The 15,466-nt window shown below is 44.1% G+C and overlaps 1 protein-coding gene across 2 annotated transcripts in view; it reads left to right on the top strand.

The window, feature by feature from the left end:
* Positions 1–15,466, top strand: part of FHDC1 (FH2 domain containing 1) — a 36,216-nt gene that overhangs the window by 9,201 nt on the left and 11,549 nt on the right. The window contains exons 1-7 of one of the 2 annotated variants that reach the window (XM_036241346.1): positions 3,981–4,047; positions 4,671–4,773; positions 6,256–6,277; positions 10,587–10,672; positions 10,760–10,860; positions 13,106–13,176; positions 13,282–13,389. In XM_036241346.1, coding sequence (XP_036097239.1) covers positions 4,721–4,773; positions 6,256–6,277; positions 10,587–10,672; positions 10,760–10,860; positions 13,106–13,176; positions 13,282–13,389 — 441 coding nt within the window. In that variant the 5' untranslated portion in view covers positions 3,981–4,047; positions 4,671–4,720. Of the gene's footprint in view, positions 1–3,980; positions 4,048–4,670; positions 4,774–6,255; positions 6,278–10,586; positions 10,673–10,759; positions 10,861–13,105; positions 13,177–13,281; positions 13,390–15,466 lie in introns of those variants that run through there. The other variant, XM_036241345.1, reaches the window with a different exon arrangement.

Raw genomic sequence — 15,466 nt, 5'->3', positions numbered from 1 at the left:
AAAAAGGAGTGGAGAGAGCAAGGAAGGATGGAAGAAAGATTGGGTTTTCTACATTTATAAGGAGTAATGTTTTATTCTCCCACACTGTGATTCAGGTTTCTGTCATTCTTTCTCAACTTTTGTTATGATCCCAATATATTCTAGAATTCTGGGACATGTTCAGTAGAACTCTAAAACCAGGTAGTAGTGTCTGAAATACATTTTAAAGGGAAAAGAAAATAAATCTTCTACTGGGTTTTCATCACCGTCCCCTCCCCAAACTGCACGAGGAACATTTCCCACTTGACAGCCAACCAAATATAAAAAAGAAAATGAAAAACCACCCAAACCCAAAAGCTAAGTTCCTAGCAGAGGATACAGGAAGATTTTTACATGCTTTTCAGAATGTGATGTAGGGCTGAAATAACCACTACTTAGGTAAGGGAGCCCCTTTGACATATTGAAACAAAAGTGATTTAAGATGTTCTTCTTTCCCCTTAAGACATCAGCAGTAAGTGAAATAAGCCCATCACAAAAGGACAAATAGAATGTGATTCCATTTACAACCGTGCCCAGAGGAGTCAAATTCCTAGGGACAGAAAGCGGAAGGGTGGTTGCTAGGGGTGGGGGAGGGGAAATGGGGAGTTAGGGTTTAATGGGTCCAAAGTTGATGGATGGTGATGATGGTCACACAACAGTGTGTGTGGACTTCATGCCACCAAACTACACTTAAAAATGGTAAACACTGTTATATGTATTTCACTACAACTAGAAAACCAATGTTTCTTCTCTGTGGGAGGCAGATTTTGTAGTGGCATGATACCAGGTCTGTGCGTTGTAGTAAGAGAAACCGAGAGAGCTTACTTAGGTGTTAACAAGAGGGGTGGTGTAGCCATGCACATCATTTATTGCGTACACTGTACATACTCTGGTCTCTGTGCCTCGCGGGTGTAGAACAACCCCAGCCACCCTGGCCAACTGTGGGGAGACTGTGGGAGCAAGTCCCCCTCCCAACCTGGTGGGAAACCCTCCGGATGGGACGAGTTGAGCACATTACATTACATTATAGCTGTCCTGTTGGCCAGGGAAGGTGTCACTCCTCGGGGGGCCTTTATGGAAAGCTCACGAGCTACAGAGCTGGCTGGCTGGACCTGCTGTCGCAGGCTGTGGCTTCAGTGGAGTCCAGCCTCCATGTGCTGGGACATCGAGAGAAGTCGGCAGGGATTGACTGGAACTGGAGGGGAGAGGGAAGGATGGGTTGATTATTCCCTTTTCTTGGGGCAGTTTGTCTCAGCCTGTCATGCCCACAGTCTCACGGGGGCCCACAGTCTCACGGGGGAGTCTCCACGGCTCTGAATGACTCCCAAACCCAGCGGTCCGGTCCGCACGCGTTCATTTCTGCTGGCAAGCATCTGGGAAGTAAGATAAGCTCATTTACATGTGTAGCGATAAACTTCATTGAAGGACTTTAACAAACACTTTTATAACATGGCTTTAAAAGGATCGAGTGAGATAACCTATGACAAAGAGACTGCTCACACACTAGGCAAACCTGAAGATACCGGGAGAGGGGGATGGTCCCTGGGATGTTAGCAGCTGTGTCTTTTTCTGGGTCTTGATGGGGTGTCGGCTGTTTTCCCTGTTAGGTGCTCAGTCATGGCCAGCCAGGTTTGTCCTTAAGACTGTGGCTGCATTCTCTTAGTGACCACTTTCTGCAGCCTTGCTTCAAGCTGTGAAGGTAGCTGCTGTCCCAGCTGTGGCTGCCCCGCCTTGAGCATAAGGAAGCCCCTTGGCTCCTGGAGGCTGGCTTAGCTGGTGAGATCTCTATCCATCATCTCACACGTACACCGCGGGGTCACCAGGGGACTTGGCCAACTCTGTGGATGGCTTTCTTCAGATCTGCCCCCATTTCGGGAGAAATATCCCCATGTGAATACCAGGCTGGTGGGGGAACATTTGCCACTTCCCTTCATTACTGAATCTCAGTGATATTAAAACTCACCGGAACTAGAGCAAAGAGGAACCAGATACACCCAGGCTAGCATTTCAGTGCTAGCATTGCTTTGGGGAAGTTGTAAGAATGACATCGCTGAGGCTCCTTATATGGCAAATAGGAGCAGTAAGAGTAATGTCTCTGTCACTTTTCCAGCAACAGTCGCTGTGGGTCTCGGCCAACTGTCCAGAGTCCCAGAGGGCTGAAGGGTGAAGATGAGGGTGGAGTGTCGGGTACTGGGGACCCAGGAGGGTGCCACTGTCAAGGGTTAAATATAGCAGGAGGTGGTAATTTAACGAGAGAAATAAAAGAAGGTATTTCCCCATTCTGGGCAGAAGTGAATGCAGAAAAAGTTCTTCAGATATGTATATAGCTGTATCAATATATACACGTTCTTGTTATTTTATGAATTATAATAAGCACATTTGTCTGTCATAATAACTTTACATTCCTCTTTTTGGTTTGAGCTTTCCTCTTTCAAGGGCAATAACTTTGACAAGCTTTTTTCCCACTCTTCCCCCCTTCCCTCCCCTCCCTGCACCCTGAACTTGAACTGCAACCCCAGGGTAGGATTCCAATAAGGAGCTGGCCCTTTTAACTTGGGAGTTTATTTTATGGTTGGCAGGTGATTGTGTTAACATGAAATAAACCCCTAGGATAGTAAATAATGTGATTGTTTAAGATTAGTCTTCAAATGAAGGCAACCATACTCTTGTAAAAATTTAACCCTATAGCCAGGAAGTGCCATTAACTTTGGTTAACAGTCTGGCGGGACCTGCCCTTTCCTATGAACTTAGAAGCGGGGCCCAGAGATCAGGAATTTAATCTGAAACCTGATTCTTTTGTTCACAATGAATCACATACATTTGGAAAGGAAGAGCGTTATAACAACATTCCTATTTTAGTTAGTCTCCCTTTACCAAAAACAAAGGGAAACAGTGTGGCAGTTTTCAGGTTATCTTTGCTCCGCACGTTCTGGACATTTACTTCCAGAGAAAGAAATGGCGTTTGTATGTCATCCCCGCCAGACTGATTTCCAGTCTGATAAAACTCTTCCAAGTTATTAATTTTGAACAGCTGAAACCTATTGCAGCCGAAATCTGGATTTTGATGGTACATTGGAAGAGCCACCGTATTTCATTAAATCAAAGGTGCCATACATTGCAAGACACATTCTGATTCTGGAGATTTTTTTTTAAACTCCCCCCCCCCCCTTTTATTGATTTCTTAGAGAGGAAGGGAGAGGGAGAGACAGAAACATCGATGAGAAAGAACATCGATTGGCCACTTCCTGCATGCCCCCCACTGGGGATCAGGCTCACAACATGGGCGTGTGTCCTGACCAGGAATCGAACCAGCGACCTACTGGTGCATGGGTTGACACCCAAGCACTGAGCCACACTGGCTGGGCAAGAGATGGTTTTAAAATGTGAAAAAAATACGTCTTCGACTTCGTGAAATATATCACCAGAGTTTTCCTGTTTAAATTCTGAGTAAATAAAATGTAGGGCACTTTCTTACCTCCTCCTAAAAGGATTGTTGTACATATATATTCTTTTTCAATGAAAATAAATTTTTCTTTTAGAAAAAAATTAAAAATTTTATTACATTTCTTTTATATCCCTCAATCAGGGCTGGGACTCACTGTGAAATTGCTTCGGAGTTATTTTTTACTTTCTCAGTTCAAAGCTCATGTGATTCTTGCTACACTAAGACATTTTCCCAAAATTAAGGCTTTTAAATGTGGGCTATATTATTTTAAGGGGAAACTGCTAAATTTAAAAAATTAAATATATAATTTATTAAAATTATATACTATTAAAATATAGAATGTATAATTATTAGAGTTAAGGAAATAGCATTGCAGAAAGTTTGGAGAGAGGATAATGTTTTACAGTTTATAAACTGTTTTACAGTTTGTATTTTGATAGGTTTAATTCTGTTCTTTTCTCCGATTCTTTTTATTTGTACTTGAATAATCTTACGTGTCTCAATTTTTTTTTTTTTTTGCAGAGTACTATCTTGGATGCAAAACGGAGCATGAACATTGGGATATTTCTTAAGCAATTTAAGAAGTAAGATTTTTGCACACAGTTGAAACTCAAGTCATATCCATCTGCCAGTATCAGAGTCTGGGTGTGAGATGAAACTCAGGTTCTGCTATGAGTGAGAGTCATTCCTTCAGATCCTTCGTAGACACATGGCTTTGATGAGCCCACAGGTGGCACTTTCTGCTGTTTTCCTTCATGAAAACCCAGCTAGTGGCTTGAAATACAGGGAGAATTGCCCCAGGGTGTCTAGTCAAGCCTGTCATGTCAGGGAGTTTATAAATTCGTCGCTAGTGTTGCCCCTTGAGTGGAGGTTGAACCACTGAGTCAAACAGTGATGAATTTCAAGTGTTCAGCGTGGGGAGGAGCAGGCTCTTCAGGAGATTCATGGGACCAAAGGGAGTGGCTTTTCTTCTCCCAAAGAAGACTCCAGGGGTGGTTTTGTGGGTGAAGGGGCCTCTGAGTGGTGTTTCAGGATCCCCACTTTTCCTGGCTGTGGGTCTGTGGGGATCACGGACACAAAACAGCCTGTTAGACTGGGAAGAAGGTGGATGGAGAGGAGGGTGGAGGTGATTTGTTTTAATTTCCACTGGCTTGTGTTTCTTTGGCACTCCAGCAAACATGAAATGGAATCTGATTGTCTTTTCAAGGTCTCCTCAGTCCATTGTAGAAGATATTCATCAAGGAAAGAGTGAGCATTATGGATCAGAGACATTGCGAGAATTTCTTAAACTTTTGCCCGAGTCAGAGGAGGTAAGGAATTTGGCGTGTGAGTTTTAGATGTCAGGAGTGATAATAAAAGCTTAATATGTGTAGGAATGTCAAAAACCACGCGAGACGGGAACTCTCCTACCCAGCCAGAGCCAGAGTTTTCTCACATAAAATTCAGAAGTGACCCAGTAGACAGAGTATAGGTTATGGAGTGAGGGAACCTAGGTTTAAATTCAAGCTCTACCCTAACTGAGAAACTTGGGCAAGTTCCTTAACTCCTGTGAACTTTAGTTTTCTCACCTATAAAGTGAGAAAATGATGCTTACCTCATTGGATAGTCAAGATAATCAAACTGTAATTATGCATCTGACATAGTACTTGGCACATGGAAACTCAATAAATATTTTTCTTTTTCTTTTTTTTTTTTAATCCTCACCCAAGGATATTTTTTCATTGATTTTCAGATACAGTAGAAGGGAGGGAGGTATATATAGAGAGAAAGAAACATTGATATGAGAGGGACATATCTACTGGTTGCCTCCCACACGACCCCAACCAGGGCCAGGGACGAACCACAACCAATGTACGTGCCCTTGGCCGGATTGAAGCCATGACTCATTGTCTGCGGGCTGACGCTCTAACCACTGGACCAAACGGGCCAGGGCTCAGTAAATTTTAATTCCATTTTGTCATGTAGCAGTGATCTTTGCTAGGATGTACCTGGGCTGTTTTATAATACATACACTTTTTGAAAAGTAAAGACAAAGGAAACCACTTTTGGGTAAAGATGCTCCAAAGTAAGTTTTGAATGGCTGAGAGCTTGATAGAAAACAGCAGAAAAATAATTTTGTGAAACCTTCCAAAATTGTAATATTGTCTTTTATTTCTGAAGAAGTGACTTTTGAAAAAATTCTGTAAGAAATTACATGAATATCTGTGCTTGAATAATGTAGTCTTATAAGGTAAAAAGTATAAGTTACCCTTTTACACGCACTGTTAGTTCCTCCCTCCCCCTCCGACTCCTCTTCCCACACGTGATTGGTGGAACTTCCGTACCATGAATAACAGTACAAGAAATGTATTTATGCTTTTTGTGTCATTGATAAACTCACAATGCCAAATCTAGGGTCTTAGTGTGTAAATAGATACTCTAGGAACATCTAATAACCTTTCCCTCTCTCTACCTTGGATTTTCTGTTTGCAAATTAAGTGTAATTTATCTTAGCCAAGATTAATTAATAGCATTTATTAATGTTAATAAAAGGGTCTTAAAGTATTGAGGTAAAGGAACATTTAATCATAATTTACCCAGATCTTATTTACCGAACACTCTTTAAATGTTCTTTTATGTAAAGAATCAGAGTTCCCCAGTTTTTAAATTGGGTTGAATATGGCTGAGTTCATTTGGATTTTCAAACAGATTTCGTTTTTCTCAAAATCTTATTCTTGCTTGGGCTTTGTTCATGACTCCTCCTCGGGCCTGCTGCGGTACCCGCTCCTCGCCGACCTTACCGCTTTACTAAGTGGGGTGCATCTGATGGCGCAGGTGAGCATGGTCTGAAGAAAGAGCCGTAACTCTCCTCCCTGCCAACAGGTCGGGCATGAGGGAGGCCGCGGCTCCATGCCACGAAGAAGTGGGAGATTAAATATGGCTTCCTTAATGTCTTCATTTTGCATTTAAAATCCAAAGGCGATTCAGGAATGCACAGGCTGTGGAAGACTGAGGGGTTCTTCAGAGCAGCTGTCAAGCTGCTCCTGTCTTACGAACTCTGGTTGTTTGGGGTTGTGTGCGGGATATCACTCAAAGGGAAGAAAGTTAAGGGCAAGATGAATAAAACCCACCCACGGCTTTCCTGAGTGTCCAGGCACGCCCCCACCCTCAGACTGTCAGCTAACCTGTGGCCCGTCTGTGGGACCCCAACCAGCCTTCCCAGCCCCTGAGCCAGGCCCAGCTGCTTCTCCCATCACCCTCCTGCTGCAGGGTCATCCTCAGTCTGAATATCTGACAGGCTTGGTCACCCTGCTCCTTGTTTACACTGCCTCTTGGCTTCAGCTCACCACACCCTCCACACTCCGCTGGGAGCTTCCGACAGCAGGAACACCCTGACGGTCCCCAGGGCCACTCGCGCCCCTCCCTCAAGCACTCTGGGGGATCTGGCCTGGTGAAAGCCAAAGCCACCTCATGACCCGTGCCCGCTGCAAGGACAGATTGGCTTTGCTGAGAGTGCTGTGTGGCCTCTGGCGCTGCCCAGACCCAGGGCCGACCCGTGAGTCTCTGGTGGAGGGTGGAGGGTGGAGATGAGGCCAAGGAGGAGGCAGGGCCAAGTGGGAAAGGTTGAGGAATGTGGCAGAAATGTGCTAATAAATGCATAAATGTACATAGAACCACATGTTGCTGAGCCTGTGGCATAACACTCTGTGCTCATTTTTAGCACAAGAAGGGACTAAAGGTTGGTTGAGTCCCTGGACAGGGCAACATTCAGCCAAGCGAGAGCCTGTATTTCAAGTGCTTGGCCCAGTGTCTGGCACATAGAAAGTCAACAAATCACGGCTATAATTACTTTGTGTATCTTTCCCACTGAATCCTCCCAGCGATGTAAGATAGTCCCCATTTCACCAGTGAGAAACTGAGGCTCCGCTGGGTTAGATAGACCACGTGTGTGTGTCACGGGGTGGGTGGGCCATGGAGGAAGGTGGATTTGAACCCTGAGCAGTTCCTTCTGCTGCACTTGGAGGAAGGAAGGAAGGAAGGAAGGAAGGGCAGAGGTTCTCAAAACTCTCAGAAGGTTCTCAGAGGACTTGTCATCACCTCTGCTATCACAGAGGGCTGGTGTGAGTGTCACCCAGATGATACTGTGATCTTATCAGCAGGCGGAAAAATATGAACGGAAAGAGCCCTTTTCTCGTCTGCATTCTCAGCTGACAAGCCAACCCAAGGTTAATCTGAGCTCAGGGTTCCTCTGCCCCTCGCCACAAATCTTTTGTCTGGCATGTCTGTTCATCTTGTCTGAAACTAGTGGGCAAAACTTGCAGAGGGAGAAGGTAGCTCCAGAAATGAAAGAACTGGGGTGTGCTCCTCTGCCAGCCAAGTGTTCCTGTGTCCCGAGAGGAGGCTGGAGGAGGGGCCGGGCGGGCGGTGCAAGGGACCCCCACCCAGCGGGCGAGCCCTTCCTCTAATGGGGCTGGTCCCCTTCCATGTCTCAGTGTCAGGGGTGCAGGGCTGGAAGGTGGTTAGAAATGTGCTGTTCTTTCTGCGGGCAGACTGATTTGTCTCCTCCGACGCTTGATCGCCTCATTCCTCCCTGTTTTGTTTACTCTGTCCCTGGGGGAGGGATGACAGTGGGGGAGCCGGGAATCTTCTGTTGGCCCGTGGTGGGAAATTCTGCTGTTTTCAGGCCATGTGAGTGGAATTAGATGGGATGAAGGAGGCCTGCCCTTGGGAATGTGTGAGTCTTAAGCAGCACGCTGTTTGCTATTAGGACAGAAACGGGCACAGCTGGGTCATAATGAGAGTCACTTGGCTCGGCCAGCAACATTCTGCCTAACAACATTTGATAAATGCTTTTGATGGTGATGAGAATGCATAATAATTATAGGGTTGGTTCACCTCTCCTTTTTACCTCCCTACCACGGTGAAGGTGCAGTAATCCCTCTTAATGAACATAAATCCCATTCTGAAATGGAATTAAGAACTATATACACGGCATTTGAATCAAATACTATCTTTTCATCACCATTCTCTTGAAATCTAAACATTTTTAGCTCTTTACATAAGTGAAGGAGATTACTCTTTGTTCAGTTATAGTTTAGCACACGTCTAATAGAAATATCTACCAAGATTATTTAACATGACCTGCTCTTATGATTTAGACAGAAAACTGCTGTTATTTTCAGCAGTTTTGCACATGGGACATATAAGGTCTTATGAAACGCACAACCTCACTGTGCCCCTGCCCATATATAGTGAATTGTGAGTAATTCAGAAGGGATCAGAATTCATCCTATAGCTTTCTCAGTCCAGAAATGAGGCTCTGATTTGGGTTTAGCTAAACCAGAGTTTCCATCTGCCCTTTAGCTAAAAATGGTAAAAAAAAAATCACTTTGGGGCCCTGACAGTAGGGGAAATAATGCAGTTCTATAGATGGTAATTTTCTGTCCATTGGAAGAAAAAAATATAGCCTTCAGCACCAGACTCAATACTAGGGTATACACCTGCACTGTTACATTTTATACCTTCAGGGAATTGGTGTAGGTATTTCAGTTTGTAGGTCTTTGCAAATACTCCCTCCTCTGTGTTTTTGAACGTCATCCCCTATTTTTCAAGAGGCTTACGAATCATGTTATTTTTATGGGCGGCCGTAATAATCCAGGGGGTGGAAGAGAAAGCTTTATGAAGAGTAATGAAAGGTGGTAAGTGCTCCTCAGCCACGATTAGCTGCGAAGATAGGCTGTCTACTTCTTAAGGCCCTACTTACCGAGCAGTGTTTTTGTTGGAAGCCTCCGTGGATGGAGAAGTGTTTCTGCCATCGAGTCGGTCCAGTTTTCTGTGCAGGGAAGGCATGACTTGCTCTCTCATGCAGAAGAGAACTTTCTCTGCTTCCATCCGCACCTGCTTGGCTGTTCGGCTGCATTCCTATGTCAGAACTCTTAGCTCTTTCCTACACTTGAAGGAATATTTGTGTGTTGAATAATTTTTAGTTTAATTTTTTTTACAAGAACATACATGTTCGTTGTAGACATTTTAGAAAATAAAAATAAGCAGCAGAAGAAAATAGAATCACGGGAACCCCGTCCCCTAGTGGAGGTGGGGCCTTTAGTGTTTTTCCTGTGTATATAGTCAGTGCATGGAGGGTCAGGGGGAGTCAATACTTTTTAAAAATATTATAGAAATGAGGTCCTATTGTACATATTTTTATTACCTGTTTTCTTTCATAGGGGGATGTCTTGAAATTGATCTTTCTGTTCAGTCATTCCCCCCCCCCCCCCGTTTTTTGTTTACCTAAGAATATTTTTTCCATTGATTTTTTTAGAGAGTGTGGAAGGGAGGGGAAAGGGGGGAGAGAGAGAGAAAGAAACATGGATGTGAGAGACACAACAATTGGTTGCTTCCTGCAAGTGCCCAAGCCATGTCCAGGGATCAAAGCTGCAACCCAGGTGCATGCTTCTGACTGGGAATTGAACCCGTGACCCTTTGGTTTGAGGGCCGATGTTCTAACCACTGAGCAACACTGGCCAAGGCACACCGTTTTCCTTTTTATGTTTCTGCTGGAGAGGCAGAGTGTACCCACCTCAACATACACTAGCCCCTTCCTGTAAAGTTAGTGTGTGCAAAGAAGACTTGACCACAGAAGGACCTGTCTTAGACCTCACCTAGTCGATTTTATATCCGACATACTCAAAATGATGTTTTTTTTTTTAAACTTATGACTTGAAGACCATATTATAATGACTTCTCAGTCTCTTCTTTCTTCTCCCAAACAATGATCTCCCTTCCAGGTCATAACTTACAGACAATTCTCACCCTTAGAACGACCCTTTTGCAGTCTCCTTTTAGTAACCTCCCTGCGGATCCCAGCTCTCTCGGTTTGAATGGGATTGTTTATACCCACAGAAGGGACCCAGCTCTTCTCTTTCTAATTTGTTTTGTTTGTTTGGTGTTTCAGCTGTTAAAACACAAAGTAGTAGACATGACGATGTTCTTTTCTGTCTTTTCTTCGGTCTCCACTTTTACTAGCTTGAATTTGGCACTGAAATCCTATTTGCTTGCAGGGATTCTAAGATGCAATTTCAAATCATGTTCCATTTTAATCATAAGTTATGTTTCTCTCTACCCCCCGTTCCCATTTGTCTTTTAGATAAAGAAATTGAATACGTTTGGTGGTGATGTGTCCAAGCTGTCCCTGGCAGACTCTTTTCTGTACTGCTTAATTCAGGTGCCAAAGTAAGGATTCCCCGTCATTGTTCTTTACAGGGGAAAGTTCTTAGACTAGTGACATCAGATTCTACAGTTTGACTTTTTACTTTTCAGCTATTCGCTTCGGATTGAAGCCATGGTGCTAAAGAAGGAGTTTTTACCTTCTTGTTCTTCTCTGTATACGGATATAACAATTCTAAGAACGTCTATAAAAGGTAAGTCAGTGCATGATGCTTCATGTCGTTGGTTTTTATTAATTTGGGTAGAAGTTTATTAAAAAAAAAAAAAAAAAACCATTCTATTGAAAATTGAAATGCAAAGTCCCATTTCTGATACACTTTAAAAAAGGAAATGAGATGTTACCAGGGATGGCATTGAAGGTTTATCTACATTTGCTTCCCCCCTAATTAATTAGTTGATTAATTGACTAATCAATCAATCAATTAATTAGCACATTACCCACCCATAAGAGAAGGTTTCTTCCATCTCAGGCTGTGGAGTAAACCTTGCTGCTTGCAGCTCACCCTTGAGCCTCCGGTAGGTTAGCTCGGTGTGCGTGTGGTGTGCGTGTGTGCCTTTAAATGACTGAGATACCTGCAGTTGTTAAACCAGTTTGCAAACTGAGGTTAATCAGAAGGTGCACACGCTTGGGGTCATTTGCATCTCTCCTCCCAAACTCTGGCTTCTGTTGGTGTCTAGGACCCTGCTTTTCCAGAAGCTGACCCGGTTTCCTGACTCCTCCCAGAATCGTGTGACTCCAGGGTTCCTGGTGTCTCTCTGCCTCCGTTTCCTCCCCTCCAGACTCTTAGCAACTGGTGGGCTAACTGCTTTGGATAGGGGCGAGTTGGCCATTTCCATTTCTTTAAACAACTTGCTGAATTTTTGCTTACCCAGCTTGGATGGACTCCTCAGAGTTGCTCTGATGTCTCATTCCACAGGGGTGGGAGCTTGGCTTTGTGCCCTGGGTGACCCTGAGGACGCAGGCCCAGCCCATCTGCGTTTGCCTCCTCCTCTCCCTCCCTGACCCTCGCATTCTCTGGCATCGCCACCCTGACTTCCTCTCGCTCATTTTCTGGATTTCTAGTTATTGTGCAGGGCGGTTGATTCCTATTCGGTTTTCCGTTTAGTTGCTCCAGCCTATGCTGAGATACAATGTTTCTCTTTAGCCCATCATAGGTTCTTCATTTTAGAGAGGAGGCTAAGAATGAAGAATTTTTCTTCTTTCAATCTAGAGGCCTTTTAAAATTTCTTCCTGTACCAAGACTATTACAGCAACTAAAAGGGTATTTCCTCCTGTTCAAACAGAGATGGAAGAATATGTTTTCATATGGAGTCGGGCAAATTTGTGGGCATAGCGTAAACATTTCTTATCTGGTTACCCTTCAGAACCTGGCCTCCTTAGATAACACAATATAGGCAGTGATCCAAATGTAATTTTTTAAAAAGTAATACCAGACTTAATGGAGAATATTAACTTAAAAATATCATAGGTGACATTTTATTCTCTATATAGTGTCATTTTAATCACCAAATTTTTTTAGTCTTCCATATACATTAATAATTGTTAGTAGCGTTTATTTGTGTAGGTACATGTATAAAAGATTCTGTGGTTAAAGAGCTAGTTTACCAATATATTACAATGATGAGTTTCTTTTATAGCCTTTAAGCCAGTCTAAATGAAATGTATCACTTTGAATAAAACAGGAAGATTCTGAGTACCTGGCCCCTAAGGAATGATGCTTTGCAACTTATTTACATGTTACTTCAGCCTGTTTATTTTTATCTCCTCAGAGCTCATTGACTAAGCAAAATGTTGCTCGCTCTTAGTTTTCTTCTTTTTTTTTTTAAATTGATTTTAGAGAGCACAGGAGAGAGAAAAACATCAATGAGGGAGAAAAATATCCATTGGTTGCCTGCCATCCATGCCCCAGCCCAGAGGATCAAACCCCAAACCTGGGTATGTGCCCTGACCAGGAATGGGACCCCAGACCTTCTGGTACACAGGACGACACTCCAACCCACTGAGCCGCACCTGCCAGGGTGCTCGCTATTAGTCTTTGTATTCCATAAATATAGTCTCAAAGGTTAGTGGATATAAAGGGAAAAAAGAAAGAACTGCTGACAGAAAATTTATTCCTGTAACACAGTGTACCACTTCTTGTAAGGCTCTGCGCTTTCCACTACTTGAAAAATGTGATCACTGAAGTTCTTTTTGATGTTGAAGTGTGACACGTATTTGATCCCCAGTTCAGCACTAGGGTGTGGGTTGCCAGTAACAAACGCCGCCCGACATGTACCCCGGGATGTGCTGCTTTATTTTATTTTCTCAGTCCTTGTATGCGGTTCAGGGTCACAGCGCGCTCCAGACGCCCCTGAACCTGGGTGTGGCAGCCGGTAGCTGTCTTTTCTGCACTGAAGCTGGAGTCTTCTCTAAGGTACCACGTGTGTTCTTTTTGACAGAGCTGATGTCGTGCGAGGAGCTGCATGCGATACTACACTTGGTGCTACAGGCAGGAAACATCATGAATGCGGTAAGTAAAACTCCAAAAAATTAAAATGTTGCATTTCCAACTTGATTGGTCTGTCTAAAGATCTATGTATGTTTTTTTTTTTTCCTTTTGATTTGTCTTCTTTAGGGAGGGTATGCTGGCAATGCTGTAGGATTTAAACTGTCTTCTTTGCTCAAATTGGCAGACACAAAAGCAAACAAACCTGGGATGAACCTTCTGCACTTTGTTGCACAGGTATGGAAGGGATTAATATGGAGAGAGAACGTGCGTGAATCCCCAGGCAGGCCGTGAAGATTTTCCGAGGTATAAGGAGGTGTCAGAATTAGGGAAGGGCATGGAGGGTTCTCCGTGCAGAAGCTCTCTGCAGATTTGTGAGCTGAGCTGTGCCTGTGGCTAGAGGCCTGGAGGAGACAGGTGGAGTTAGGGGAATAAGGTGAAGGGTTGATGAGGAGAGACGATGAAGGATTCAGATCTCAATGCTGGGGAATTTAGATTTCTTGCTTTTGCACTGGGGAGCCAACTGGCATGACTAGCCTTTTGTGTTTGTTTTTAGGAAGATAAGGCAATGTGGAGGGTGGTTTGGAGTGGAGAGAGAACTAGAATTAGGGGTACCTCTTGGTGGCAGTTGGCACTCATTCATTGTTTGGCGAGAGCTGAGAATTAGACTAATGGCCGTAGGGATGGAGAGTAGAGGCCTGGGTGTTGAAACGTTTCTGGTGTTGACTTGACTAGATTTTTTACCGGTTATGTGTAAAGAGTAAGAGAGGCAGAACCATTAAAAGATCACTTCCACTGTTTTCCTTTGTGAAGTACGGGTTAGATTGCCTTCGCCAGCCCAGGCACTGGACTCTGAACGCTGTCCATCACTTCCATTTTTTAAAAAATTGATTTTAGAGAAAGGAATTGATATGAGAGAGACACATGTATCCATTGCCTCTCAAACTAGCCCCAACTGGGGGATCGAACCCACGACCTAGGTATGTGCCCTGATCGGGAATCAAACCCACAATTTTTTTTTTTTTTTTTCCCTCACCCGAGGATATTTTTCCATTTTTTGTACAGATAGAGTGGGAGGGAGAGAGAGGAAGGGAGAGAGAGAGAGAAACATCGACATGAAGGGACACATCGAGTGGCTGCCACCCGCACGACCAACCAGGGCCGGGGACAAACTGCAACCGAAGTACGTGCCCTTAGCGGGAACCGAACCCGGGTCTCTCAGGACCGCAGGCCGACGCTCTAACCGCTGACCCAAACTGGCCAGGGCCAAACCCACAATTTTGATGTACGGGAGGACGCTCCAGCCAACTGAACCACCCGGCGAGGGCTGTCACTTCCATTTTTGACCGGGTCTATGTGATGCCAAAGGAACTAGTTACAAAGTGGAAAATCAGCCAAGGACAATTATCTCTTTGTTGCTAAGTTATCTCAAGTAAGGAATTGTTCTGGTTTGTTTTTCCTTCATTGGATCGCTGTGTTGTTTTGACAGCAAACACAGAGACGCAGCTGTAGCCTGGGGAAGAGGCTCTGTCAGGCTCGATTCAAGTGCGAGCTTCAGGAAAGGGAGAACTGAGAGATTGTGACTTGTCATTTATGAGCCGAAATCCCTCAGCCAAGTTATTTAAACCTAAGACCCTGAATTTCTTCATCCAGTGACGAAGCTAGTGATTCCTCAACATCAGGCAACAGAGAGGGCTCACAGAGACATCCCAGAAAGTGCTTAGCTTAATATCGGGCATATAGTAAGCTCTCCATAAATAACACATTCGATTATTACTGTAGTCTTCAGAAGACGGGGGCCATGTTGGCCTCAGAACTCATTAAAAGTTAATTTTCAGGACGTTAAAACTAGAAAATATGTCCTCCCCCGACGTGCCTTGCAGGGAGGGAGTCTCCTGTTCCCTGCCCCTGTGGGGAAGTTTCCAGAGTTGGTAATTGGTCCCTTTATTACCTGCCTTCCTCGTACCCTGTGAACAGATGAAGAATCCAGACTCTCCATGGCTTGTGCTCCTTCTGATTAAACTCAGGTTGCAAACTGGTTTAACAGCTGAAGGTATCTCGGTCATTTAAAGGCACCCTGATAGGTATGGCTGGTATTTAAACAGGATCTATTGGATTCTCTGAGAAACAATGGGCCCTGCTAAGCTGCCACCTCCTTCCAGTGAGTTTTCAGGCAAATTCATCGTATTTCATGTCCGCATCAGTTGCTCTGGGAAGTTCAGTGTATCTTGAGAGCTGCGTCATTCTGGTAAACCTTACTAAGAATATCAGAGGTCCTGTCTCAGTGAATTGCTTTGAATGTATCAAGCGTAAA

Source organism: Molossus molossus, unplaced genomic scaffold, assembly GCF_014108415.1.
Source record: "Molossus molossus isolate mMolMol1 unplaced genomic scaffold, mMolMol1.p scaffold_m16_p_4, whole genome shotgun sequence".
Classification (NCBI taxonomy): domain Eukaryota; kingdom Metazoa; phylum Chordata; class Mammalia; order Chiroptera; family Molossidae; genus Molossus; species Molossus molossus.
Note: the sequence above shows the minus strand (reverse complement) of the source record. Positions and strands in the feature narration are given on the sequence as shown.